The 12,500-nt window shown below is 40.3% G+C and overlaps 1 protein-coding gene across 1 annotated transcript in view; it reads left to right on the forward strand.

The window, feature by feature from the left end:
• The window catches only part of LOC307011782 (interleukin-17 receptor E), a 47,250-nt gene that overhangs the window by 25,446 nt on the left and 9,304 nt on the right, over positions 1–12,500 (forward strand). Inside the window, exons 5-9 of the mRNA XM_079637794.1 lie at positions 1,677–1,868; positions 1,991–2,059; positions 2,139–2,205; positions 5,568–5,743; positions 12,408–12,455. Of these exons, the coding sequence (XP_079493920.1) occupies positions 1,677–1,868; positions 1,991–2,059; positions 2,139–2,205; positions 5,568–5,743; positions 12,408–12,455 (552 nt within the window). The remainder of the gene's footprint in view (positions 1–1,676; positions 1,869–1,990; positions 2,060–2,138; positions 2,206–5,567; positions 5,744–12,407; positions 12,456–12,500) is intronic.

Below are 12,500 nucleotides of genomic sequence, written 5' to 3' on the forward strand. Positions count from 1 at the left end.
GGAGCAACGCGACACTGCAACTAAACTCTAATACTGCACAATGTTTTATTACAATATTGTTCTCTTTATAATGTTATGTAATATGACAGTCCTGCCGATAGTCATTATTAGTCGTGCAGGGCCGTTTGAGCTGAAGCTGATCACGCGCACTACAGCGCTAACTCAAGGGGTGCAACCAATATAAGATAAACAGATATAGATAGGCATACACAAAATAAACAACTTACATTTGCACAAAACAAAGGCTGCAAATGAACACGCAAACTTAGTCATAATGACGGTGTAAAATGGTCCCAAACAAAACGCGCTCGCTGTGTTTCGCGGTTGAGCAGCGCACGCGCATGAACTGCTTAATCCATGATCGAGAAGTTGTATCGATTAAATGTATTATCGACAATTAATCGATCGTCGATTAATCGTTGACATCCCTAATATATATATATATTAGGGCTGTCAGTTAACGCGTTATTAACGGCGTTAACGCAAACCCATTTTAACGGCGTCAATTTTTTTTATCGCGAGATTCACGCCTAGCAAACTTCGTCGTTTTTTTCACATGCTTTTGCAACAACTAGTAACGTTAATAAAACTACAACACCACAGCGGATCTAGCTAGACCAGAAACAAAACAACAGGCGCCGCACACACTTGTTTGGGCTTGCGATGCGAACCGGCCAAAGAGTGGACGAGAAGCGCAGAGCCGAGCCGCGTCTAGCACATCGGATGCGCACTTTCTCAGTTTATGGCCAGCAATAAAAACGCTGAATGGCGCCGCCGGTGTGTGTGCACTCTTAGAGAATAATGTGTTCGAACTTTAAATACGAGGCGCTTCGCTTCTCGTCCGGTGTGCGACCCGCTTTAACGTTACGTTTTGAGTGGATGAATGATGAGCGCGAGACGACGAAATGGAGGCCAATAAGATTCTGAATGGAAAGTTTACTTTTAAAAAGTTGCCAAATGGTTCTATTGACAAGACCAAAGTGATCTGTGTGTGTGTCGTTGGGAACTGAGCTATCATCGTGACACGTCCAGTCTAAACACCACTTGATGGTCAAGCACACACACACCGCTGATGCGTTTCTACACACACTCGTCAATATCAGTAACGTCACCTCGTCAGTATTTCTTTCACCCTTTTATTGATGGACAGTGTCACATTGTGTGAGAGATTATTTGCTCCAAGTGCGAATGTTAGTGTGAAATTGAACACAGTATGTTGTTTTCAGATTGGCATGGTTTTATTTCAGTTAGCCTAACAGCTGGTTTGATTTGCATTGAGAGATGATCTTATGGAGAGTACCCCATGCCAATCTCCAGGTATGGTGAAGGGTGTGTGATGATGTGCGGCTATTTTAATTCCAAAGGCCAAGGGAACTTTATCAGGATGCAGAGTATCCTGGATCCATGAAGTAACTGGCCTTTAAAAATAAAAATCTGCCTGCCTCTAAGGGAATTTAACATAGGGGTGTCCAAACTTATGCACCCTGTATTTTAAGGAAGAACATTTATTTATTTACGATACATTATTCATTCACAAAGAAAATTGGTGTCCTTAAAGGTTGGATTTTTCCTATTTTTTTAAATTAAGGCATTAAGTTCAATTTCCAAAATATGATTTTTTAGTCAACTTTAGCATGGGTGTCTAAACTTATGCATAGCACTGTATATATATATAGGTGTGTCCGAAGTTTATCTCAAATTGCCGTGTGTTTTTCCCAGATGATGAGGATCCTGTGCCTGAAGCGCGCGTCACTGTGGACGAACATGAGAAACGCTTCACTGTACGACTGGAGACGGATCGGAGGGTGAAGATCAGCCTGTGCCACAAACAATCATACCCGGAGTGTGTGGTGGATCGTGTTCAAGAGGTGAGTGAAATATTATAAAGAAATGAACCAAACCAAGAAGTAATTGCAACATTTGAAGGATTTGATTCCTCGTTTTGGAGCAAACGATCTTGCATCATCGAGGACTCGTGTTTGTGTTGCAGATCGATCCGGCTGTCAATCAAACCGTTTATCTGAGCTTCCCGTACCTGGTTCCGTGTGTGTGTGTGCAGGTGTGCTTACACACTCTTCAAACGTCATTTCACTCTTTTTTGTTGTTGTTGTAACATCTGCATTATACTGTATTCACAGCTGTGGTTTACAGACCTTGATGCCAGAAGAGTCACACACTGTCCTTTAAAGCAGAGAATACTGCCACGTGAGTCCTTAGTGTGTGTGTGTGTGTGTGTGTGTGTGTGTGTGTGTGTGTGTGTGTGTGTGTGTGAGAGAGTGTGTGAGTGTGTGAGAGAGTGTGTGAGTGTGTGAGAGAGTGTGTGAGTGTGTGAGAGAGTGTGTGAGTGTGTGAGAGTGAGTGAGTGTGTGAGAGTGAGTGAGTGTGTGAGAGGGAGTGAGTGTGTGTGAGAGTGAGTGAGTGTGTGTGAGAGTGAGTAGTGTGTGAGAGTGAGTGTGTGTGAGAGTGAGTGTGTGTGAGAGTGAGTGTGTGTGAGAGTGAGTGTGTGTGAGAGTGAGTGTGTGTGAGAGTGAGTGTGTGAGAGTGAGTGTGTGAGAGTGAGTGTGTGAGAGTGAGTGTGTGAGAGTGAGTGTGTGAGAGTGAGTGTGTGAGAGTGAGTGTGTGAGAGTGAGTGTGTGAGAGTGAGTGTGTGAGAGTGAGTGTGTGTGAGTGAGTGTGTGTGAGAGCGAGTGTGTGTGTGAGAGCGAGCGAGTGAGTATGTGAGAGCGAGCGAGTGAGTGAGTGTGTGAGAGCGAGCGAGCGAGTGAGTGTGTGAGAGCGAGCGAGCGAGTGAGTGTGTGAGAGCGAGCGAGCGAGTGAGTGTGTGAGAGCGAGCGAGTGAGTGTGTGAGAGCGAGCGAGCGAGTGAGTGTGTGAGAGCGAGCGAGCGAGTGAGTGTGTGAGAGCGAGCGAGCGAGTGAGTGTGTGAGAGCGAGCGAGCGAGTGAGTGTGTGTGTGAGAGTGAGTGTGTGAGAGTGAGAGTGAGTGTGTGAGAGTGAGTGTGTGAGAGTGAGTGTGTGAGAGTGAGTGTGTGAGAGTGAGTGTGTGAGAGTGAGTGTGTGAGAGTGAGTGTGTGAGAGTGAGTGTGTGAGAGTGAGTGTGTGAGAGTGAGTGTGTGAGAGTGAGTGTGTGAGAGTGAGAGTGAGTGTGTGTGAGCGAGTGTGTGAGAGCGAGCGAGTGAGTGAGTGTGAGAGAGCGAGTGTGTGTGAGAGCGAGCGAGTGAGTGAGTGTGTGAGAGCGAGTGAGTGTGTGAGAGTGAGTGAGTGTGTGAGAGCGAGTGAGTGTGTGAGAGCGAGTGAGTGTGAGAGAGCGAGTGAGTGTGTGAGAGCGAGTGAGTGAGTGTGTGAGAGCGAGTGAGTGTGTGAGAGTGAGTGTGAGTGTGTGAGAGTGAGTGTGTGAGAGTGAGTGTGAGTGTGTGTGTGAGAGTGAGTGTGAGTGTGTGAGAGTGAGTGTGTGAGAGTGAGTGTGTGTATATGAGAGTGTGTGTGTGTGTGTGTGTGTGTGTGTGTGTGTGTGTGTGTGTGTGTGTGTGTGTGTGTGTGTGTGTGTGAGTGTGTGTATTTTAGTGAAAATATTATTTTACTTTGTATGTTTTTGAGATTTGTATTAGTTTTGTTTGTTTTTCAGTAAACTCAAGTTAAACTAAATGAAAATGAGAAATGTTGCAGTGGCTTCTAGCTGAGATCAAATAAGTTAAAGATTGTGTATATTCTGTTTTATGTCAGTTCATGTTTATTTCATTTAAAGTAACAACAATAAATGCTATGGGTTTGCTTGTTTTGGTTCAGTAATCTCAGGGTTGCCAACTCTCACGCATCTGGCGTGACTCTCACGCTTTCAGCATCAATCTCACGCTCTCACGCACAGGCAAGAAATGTCACGCCAAAATCCATTTTTCTCCCCTCTCAATCCGTTAATTTTCTATTGATGAATATATTGACTAGACCACAGTGTATTAATGACAGGAGAGGAGTTTAGCTGAGCCCACAGCTGTAACATCTGCCGACAACGTTCTCACGGCAGTATTTTCTGATCGTTGATTCGCTGAAAACCTTTGCACGTGATAGGTCAGTTGCGTGTGAGAAGTTCAGAGAGAGTTCGGAGCATAGGTTCGGAGTCAGAGCCACTGATACGCGTTTGAAAGTTCGGATGACAATCAAGGTAAGCAGATAATAAAATAATGTGCCTTGTCACTACAGACGTAGCCTTGCCTAATCAGTCTGTGTGCCGAGAGTACCGTTGTCCGAGAGCGCGCTCGACAGTGCGCGATTCGAGTGTGTCCGAGAGCGCGCTCGACAGTGCGCGACTGAGATCGAGTGTGTCCGAGCATAATATAGTTTGTTTATAAATTAAATATACATTTCCGCATTAGGATGATCTCTGTAGCCTATTGGTATAATCTGCAGCGTTGTAATTAGTTTACATGGTTATAAAATAAAACTCCAAAATAACCTGCAGGGAACGTTCAAAGAAAACATCTTTGTTTGACTGGTTGTGAACACGTGCGGCAAACACGACTAGAATTTGGCTTAAATAACCTCTGATGATGACCTGTAGGTTATAAAAAATAAAACCCCAAGATATTATATTTTATTATTATTATTTATGTTGGTACATTGTTCACTATTATATTGAGAGCACTTTGTGTTAGTGTATACAATGTTTTATAATAATAATTTGTTCTATTTAGTCTCCATTGCATTCATTTAACATATTTAATATTGGGGGTATTTTTATATATTTTTTAAGTAACAAAATTACTTTCCCTGGTAATTAGTTACTTTTGTAATGATGTAACTTAATTACTAACTTACTTTTTGTGAGAAGTAACTCTAATTACTTTTTTAAAGTAACTTACCCAACATTGCTCAAATGCGGATGTTGAGCGAACCTTTTCAGTTATTGGCCTAAACAAGACTGACACCAGGAACAGACTGTCACTTGATGGCACCCTGTCATCAATGACAATGAAAATGAGCAGCCCTGAACCCTGCTTCAGATACGAGCTCCTGCAGAGGTAGTGAAGCAGGCCAAACTGCCACTGTGGCACAACATCACCTCTATCTTTTTTTAAAATCGTGCAATCAATAAATTAATTGTACATTTTGAAAAAGCGTTCCCATTCTATTATATTTTTTTTAATTTTTTTTTAAATATAAATATGGGTTTATATTAAGTAAACAAGGACTGACATTTTTAAAATTAGGGTTACCAAAAATGGTCTCCGCTCGCACGCACTGATATTTTACAGAGTCTCACTCCAGCCAAAGTCCCGAAGTTGGCAACCCTGTAATCTATAATAACCCAGCAACAAGCTCAGTGAAACATGTCAAGATGACAGATGAGTGACCGTTATGAAATATTATAAGGGAACTACTATATTGTTGTTTTTGTGCACTTGATGCATGAGAAGCTCTATCTGCTGCGATGTAGAGTTCGGGATCGGTCACTTTTAAGGATCGGGATCACAACCGGGAATAGAAGACTAGCCGACAGTAATGTTGTGTTGCTGATAGTGTGTGTGTGTGGGTGGTGTTTGCATGTGATTGACAGCTTGAACTGCTCCTCCAGATGCCGGTGATATCTTGTCCTCCAGCTCAGCAACAGTCCTCGGCTCTGTTCTGCATTGGGAGCCTCGCTGTCCTGACGACCAATCAGATCCCTCAGTCTCTCTGTGCTGGCAAATCGGCATGCAGAACTCTGACTGTGTCCCCGCCCCCAACGCCACCCTCCACGGGACTAAACTGGTACGTTAGCTGGAGTGAACACAGTCACGTTTACATACTTGCTTACTCTCAAAATGGTATATGCAACAATCAGTGTTTAAACGGTAGTGTGGTATATTGTCACATGACCTCATCATATTACATGTTTTGTGTAAAAATGACTTTTATCAGTTCAATCAAATGAGTCCGTAAAGAGATGCAATTAATTCCTCACGCTTAAAATTCAGTGTCAAATTGGCTGCACTTCTTATACGGTAAGTTTTGTCAAAATAAGTATTTTATGCCCAGTATAATAATAATACTTTAAAGCTGTGAAACGATTAATCACATCCAAAATAAAAGTTTGTGTTTACATATTATGTGTGTGTATTGTGTATAATTAATTCAGGGCTCGCAAAATCGCCCGCCCGACGTCCCGGGGCTATTGTGTTTTCCAGTCGGGCGACCAAACTGCATAACCGGCCTGCCCGACGGGCGATCTGAACTAGTGTTCGCTTTAGGCTGGTTATAATCAGATTCAGCGCGTTCTTCGCCTTCAATCCGCAGTGGCGCCGAACAGAGAGCACGTCAGAAACAGAGGACAGTGTGTGTGTGTGTGTGTGTGTGCGTGTCTGAGCCTCATTGGTCTGTCATTGCTCGTCAATGTCAGAATATTAGAGATTACCAATCAAAGTAGGCGGGATTTATATTCACAGAAGCGGCTGAGCGCGAATTTGAGCAGAGCGACTCGGCGCTTCAGTTTACGGTCAAGTGCGATAAGATGTAAGTAGCTAAACTAAATATTTCACATTTGACTTTTTTTTTAGGTCATAAATGTTAAACAAATGACAAATTATCAGGCAAACGAATTTACTTGTCTAATTTGCCATTTTGAACTGAAAATAGGCCTTTGTAACGTGACTCGTGGAATGTAATTCGTTTACTGTCATTGTGAGGGGACGAGAAACAAAGCCGTTTTCATCTTGTTAGGCACAATATTAATAACGAATGTGTACATGTTGAGAATTAATATAGTACAATTTGTAGCCTTCAGTAAATTAAAAAAGTTCAGCTTTAGGAGGGGAAGAGACAGGGCAAGATGAGGAGACTGGGAGAAAAAGAAAGAGTGATGGATAAGAAGTGAGAGCAGGTATTGACAAATACTGCCCGCTGACATGGTTTCAAGCTATTTCTTATCCTTTTTTTGGCCTTCAAACGTCTTGAAATGCACATATCAGAGAAATACAAATTTTGAACCCCCTAACAACCTTACATTTAGGACCTATTTGATTATTAAGCCCTGTCTACGGCCCTGTATTAAGATCAATAATGAATGTGTACATATTGTGAATAAATTTAATAAACTTAGTTAGGCTACCTAGCTTTAGTAGCTTTCAGTAAATGAAGGTGTCTGAGAAAATGATTCATAAATCAACCTATCAGCTGACCCCAAGTTTACTTTCGTCATTGACAGACCAAAATGAAAAGCCTATCAGTCAAAGCTCAGCTTTAGGAGGGGAAGAGCCAGGGCAAGAGAAAAACAAAGAGAAAAAGAGTGATGCTGATGAGGAGAGAACAATAATCAGCTGTGTGACATGGTTTTAAAGCTATTGTTGTCCAATTTTTTTTGGCATTCAAAACATCTTAAAATGCACATATGTAGATCAGAGAAAACAAAATTTTCTCGGGCCCACACATTTCACTTCAGAGAACCAGATGTATATTTGTATTGATGATTCTAATTTGATTATTTTATATCCAATTGTTGATATTTGTGTTTTGAAAAAGTTTTTGATTCATGTTTTGACTCCTAACCAATTTTCTACATTAAAAATTGTCTTTTTATGTGGGCTAGTAAAATTAATTTCGGGCTACCAAAATCTGAAGAGTGCCAATTTTGCGAGCCCTGTAATTTGTATATATAAATACACTCACATGCATGTATATATTTAAGAAAAATGTGTTATTTATATTTAAAGCTGCCGTCGGCAACATTTTTTTGATCAAATTCAGTGAAATTGACACTATAATCCGACAGAACAACATAAATAAAGTGGTTTTAGGAAAAAACCCGAGCTTCTAACTCCACCTGGAGCGTGTTATTTTGTTTTGCAAAAATCCACCGTCCCGGATCATCGGGTCTAATCAGCGCAGGGGGGGGGGTGTGAGATCTGACTGTCAATCACAGGTCGTGCACAAATCACAGATCCCCCTCCCTCGCGCAGACGCGGACGTTACAATATCACATACACACGACACGCCTGAAGTTCGCCTGAAGATTGTACGAAGCGTGATGGCAGAGAGAAAATCTAATAACAAGCTTCCAGTTCCTCGGTTATTGCTATGGATAGATTAGCCAGGGCAGCCGACCTCCGAGTCTATGGTGTTGATCGATGCTGAAGAGACGGACGCGTTCACAGAGAATCAGGTACACACGCACTGACGATGGGCGGGTGCTCGTTGGTAGTGGGGGAGGGGCATGAGAGTTGTAAACATTCAACATTTTGTCTAAGTCCACTCAATCTGCCAGACTTGCCGACGGCAGCTTTAAAATATTTCTATTTATATGTAATATAAATTATATATAAATATAAATGTAGTATATACATGCAAATATTTCTCAAATTTAAATGTGTATTTATATATACAAAATAATTATACACAGTACACACATATATTATGTAAACACAAACTTTTATTTTGGATGAGTTAATCGCTGCACAGATCTAATATTTTTATATAATGCCTTTCATGACCTCAAAGTCGCTTAACAAAGACATAATGCATAATCCAAGCGGAACAAACAATACATAAACTTGTGAAATTCCAAACCTGACATAATAATACATTAATAAATACATAAATTAATAAATACACAAAGAAATGTTAAAAAAAAAAAAAAAACATAAATAAATATACAAAGAATTTTCTGTCTGAGGTAAAACACGCCCCCCTCATTAGCATACAGATGGTACTCAACCAGAATGCCTATTACCGCCGCGCCAGGCACCGCGGCGAAACTACCGCGGTAAAAATAATCCAGTCGCATTTCAAAGTCATTCGCGAAATGACCGCCAGGTGGCGCAGAGGGACATTGTGCAAAACAGCAGCTATTGCCGTATTTTGAAATGTAAGCGGGGTTAATGTCAATTAACAGATGAAATAGGCTACTATAGAACAGTGTTTAGGACAGAAAAATAGAATCATAATTTAAAAATAGAGACGAGAACAATATAGCCTTTATTTCATATTGTAACCTAGACGTCGGTGGGCGACATAAGCCTATTGCCCGTTGGGAGCAGCGTGATAAAATAATAATAATAACAAAAATAACGAACAAAAATAAATTAGGTGCAAAGAAGCTGATTATTTGTTTACTACTCAACTGAGGAATGAGACGAATGATGAGCGCTTTTCTGGAAGAGATTGGATAAACCGGGCATTTTTAAATGAGTATATTCATGGCCGAGTGGTAGAACTGACGTATCGGTCATTTGGATGACACGGGTTCGAATCCCGTACAATCAAAGATTATTGTACATTTTATATTAGCCTATTAATGCATGTCATAGCCTGTTATTAATGCAGACAATCAAACAAACAAAACATTTTTTTATACAGGATAGCCTTTTTTTTTGGTTCATATAGAGTTTGTAAAACATGGTTTTAATAAGGTGCGATTTGCCAGGGGGACGGGGATTTCCTTCTGGTCTAAACATCCCTGCTTCTGCTGAATTATTTTAATCCCCCCTCCCTCCACAGTAACAAATGCTATAAATTACTTCACCAATAGACCATTTAAAATATATAAAATAAAGATATGCAACAGGCACGTTTAAACGACAAACAATAAAATCAGAACCAGTTTCAGTTCATGGTTCCAGTGCCTTAATGCATGCACGGCTTTCAAAATGTCACAAAGCGTTTTGAGATTATTTTGAATGAAATATTGAAGTTTTTAATTAAGTATTTTGGCACACCACACCGAGTGGCGCTATCCATTGTTCTAAAGTTTTATTCTGGCATGTTGAATAGTGTTCGACAGACGCGGCTGCGCGTTCATTTGGATTTATTTTTCTCATAACAGACAGCTAAAATAACTTAGGCCCTAATAGGCTACTCCGTAGTTTTTTAGTCATACAGATCAGAGTAGAGTAGCCTAGCCTACATCGGTCAAAACTGTAAACTTGTATTCATATTCAAACTTTTATTCAAAAGTGTATCTGTCGTCTCTGCATGTCTCCGGGAACTGCGCGTCACAAAAATGAACCGAAAGCCACTTTCCTCCGCTCAGTCACGATAAGAAATCGGCTATGTCTAAAGCTTTTAAATGTCTAAATATTTAATAAATGTTATCTGATTAGGTAATCCGTATGAAACCGAGAGGTGCAGATCTACTCAAAAGCTGTGAGCGCTTCCCAATGATGAACGGACAAGGGTGAAAATCTCGCTATAATTAAATGTAGTCTAGGCTAAATCGCCCTGAATTAAATTGTAAAAATAGATCAGATAATTTATTTGTCGAAATGTTGCGATATTGTTTCATTTAAGTTCATAAATATTATATAAATGTTATTTAGTTTAGCAGCAGCACAAAGCACTGTGGTTCGAGATTTATATATAAAAAAATAATAATAGCTAATTCACAAATCGCGCACCCTGGTTGTAAGGATCCAAAGATCCCCGTGGAATTTAACATTGAGTTGAACATTGTATTCATGACAACAAATGAACATGTGTTTGAACAAATTAACATGCGTTTGTATTTAGGTTTGCTTGGAAAAAGCTGCCCAAACCGAGGTAGTGTTTTATTTCTTCAATTATTGAAATAATTAAATGTTTATTAATAAACTTTTATGACAGAAATATTAGCCTACATGTAGCCTAAATAATTAAATTATTTCATTATCAACACTTTACTAGCCTAATGCTATGTCTAGAATTATGTGTGAATTGCGACTTCTCTTTGTTTTGAGTCGGTCTCAGACTCAGATCGCCTGTGGGGGGTTGGGGGTTCAGGAGGTGTTAATGTTCTGTCTTTCATATGGAGAGCCTGATGACCAGGCAAAGGCAAAATACTTTTAAAGATAAATCTCTCGATGTGTCCAAATGTAGGCCCTTATAAATATTGCAGTTTTATGTAGGCTATTGTATTTAAAGGGGTTTCACACACACTTTCAGTTGAAGTGTTCAATCCATTTGTTTCAACTGGTTTTGTAGAATTTTACCACGTTTGAGTAGTGTGTGTGTCAACAATCTGGCATTATCTAAACATGAACTATCGACGAAACGCGTTCTTGCCAACTAAACGAATGCAAGTGAGCAGCAGATACAGAGCGCTTATTCGCGATCCACCTCGTTTTATTGTACGGTGAATTCAACCTGGCATTCTGTTTGAAGCAAGACTCAATCATGTTACAGTTTTTTTTCGTGATTTGTCTGGATGACACACAGCGACATCAGTATTATCAGCTGTATAATGGGGTTTTACCCTGAAATCTTGTTTAATGTCGAGAGAGACCCGGCGCGCGCAGTGCAGGGAGACTAAATCAACTAAAATAAAAGAGATCCAGCGCGAGAGAGAAGCAAAGAAAATCTTAATTTATGTTGCTTTGAACTATTTTCGTTTTGTAGACTATAGCCTACTGTTTTAATTGTTTATTTAGCTGCAATTTCTTTGGCAATACAGATTTAAAATGTTGCAAGAATAAGATTCTGTTTCTTACTTAATAAACTCTAACTCGATGCAACCCTGCTTTAAATAAATAAACTGCCCCGACACTTTATTTAAACCTTGAAATGTCCAGGATCTGTTTTTAAAAATTTCTTCCTTTGCTATGACGGGTATCAATTGTCAGTCATCTCAATTTCGTGGATGATTCACAAAACAATAATTTAGCAGATTAAAGATAGCTTCCATTTTCATTTTCTGACGCGATCGGCTGATAATCTTCCTTCATCAGTTTTGTCGTCTGTGCAGCGGCTCTACTGGAAAGTAGCAAATTTATGTTGTAATGTGCCATTGATAATTAAACAAAACGCTTGACTTCAATAAACAGTTACCCATCTAAGCATCAAGAATGGTAAAACATTTAACGCTGTCAGCCAAAGCTGGTGAGATTCGATCTCGCATCGCTTGAAGCTCCGTGAAGCTCGTGCTGGTGCGTTGTCCACTGCGCTACCGTCGGTCCGCTGATAAGCCCTTGCTCTTGCAAAGCCTGATTGATGTAGCCTAATATTTTTCTATTGCAATGTTTTGTGTTGAAATGTTTTCATTATTTATTAAATGTATTAGGCCTACATTTAATTTCAGTCTTGTGATTATATGAATTCATTTAACTACATGTTTAACTTGAATTGATCTGTTTTACCACATTTCAATCACTCTCAATGAGCCGCGGCGCGGCGGCAGATTACACAATAGAGAGAATAAACTGACACTTTTCAAAGTCTGCGATTGTAGCGCCTCTTAGCGGTCAAAGCCAGCAAATACACCCCCGCAATTTTACCGCCGCGGGAACGGCGGCGGTAAAAGTCTCATTCTGGTTGAGTACCATCTGTACAGAGGAAGAAATGTAGATATAAATAAATGAATATGTATTATTATGTCATGTTATGTTTGGCATTCCACAAACGGAGACAGATAGAAGTGGGAAACACGACAGATGCATATAATAAATTCTGATGCATTTTGCTTTTTCAACAGAAGTATAACGCGTCTGCTGTAGATGAGCATCCTCAGATGTGTGTGAAGGTGATGCGCTCGACCACACGTTACTGCGAGATCAGAAGTGTGTGT

This window comes from Phoxinus phoxinus (genome assembly GCF_949152265.1).
Source record: "Phoxinus phoxinus genome assembly, chromosome: 15".
Classification (NCBI taxonomy): Eukaryota; Metazoa; Chordata; class Actinopteri; order Cypriniformes; family Leuciscidae; genus Phoxinus; species Phoxinus phoxinus.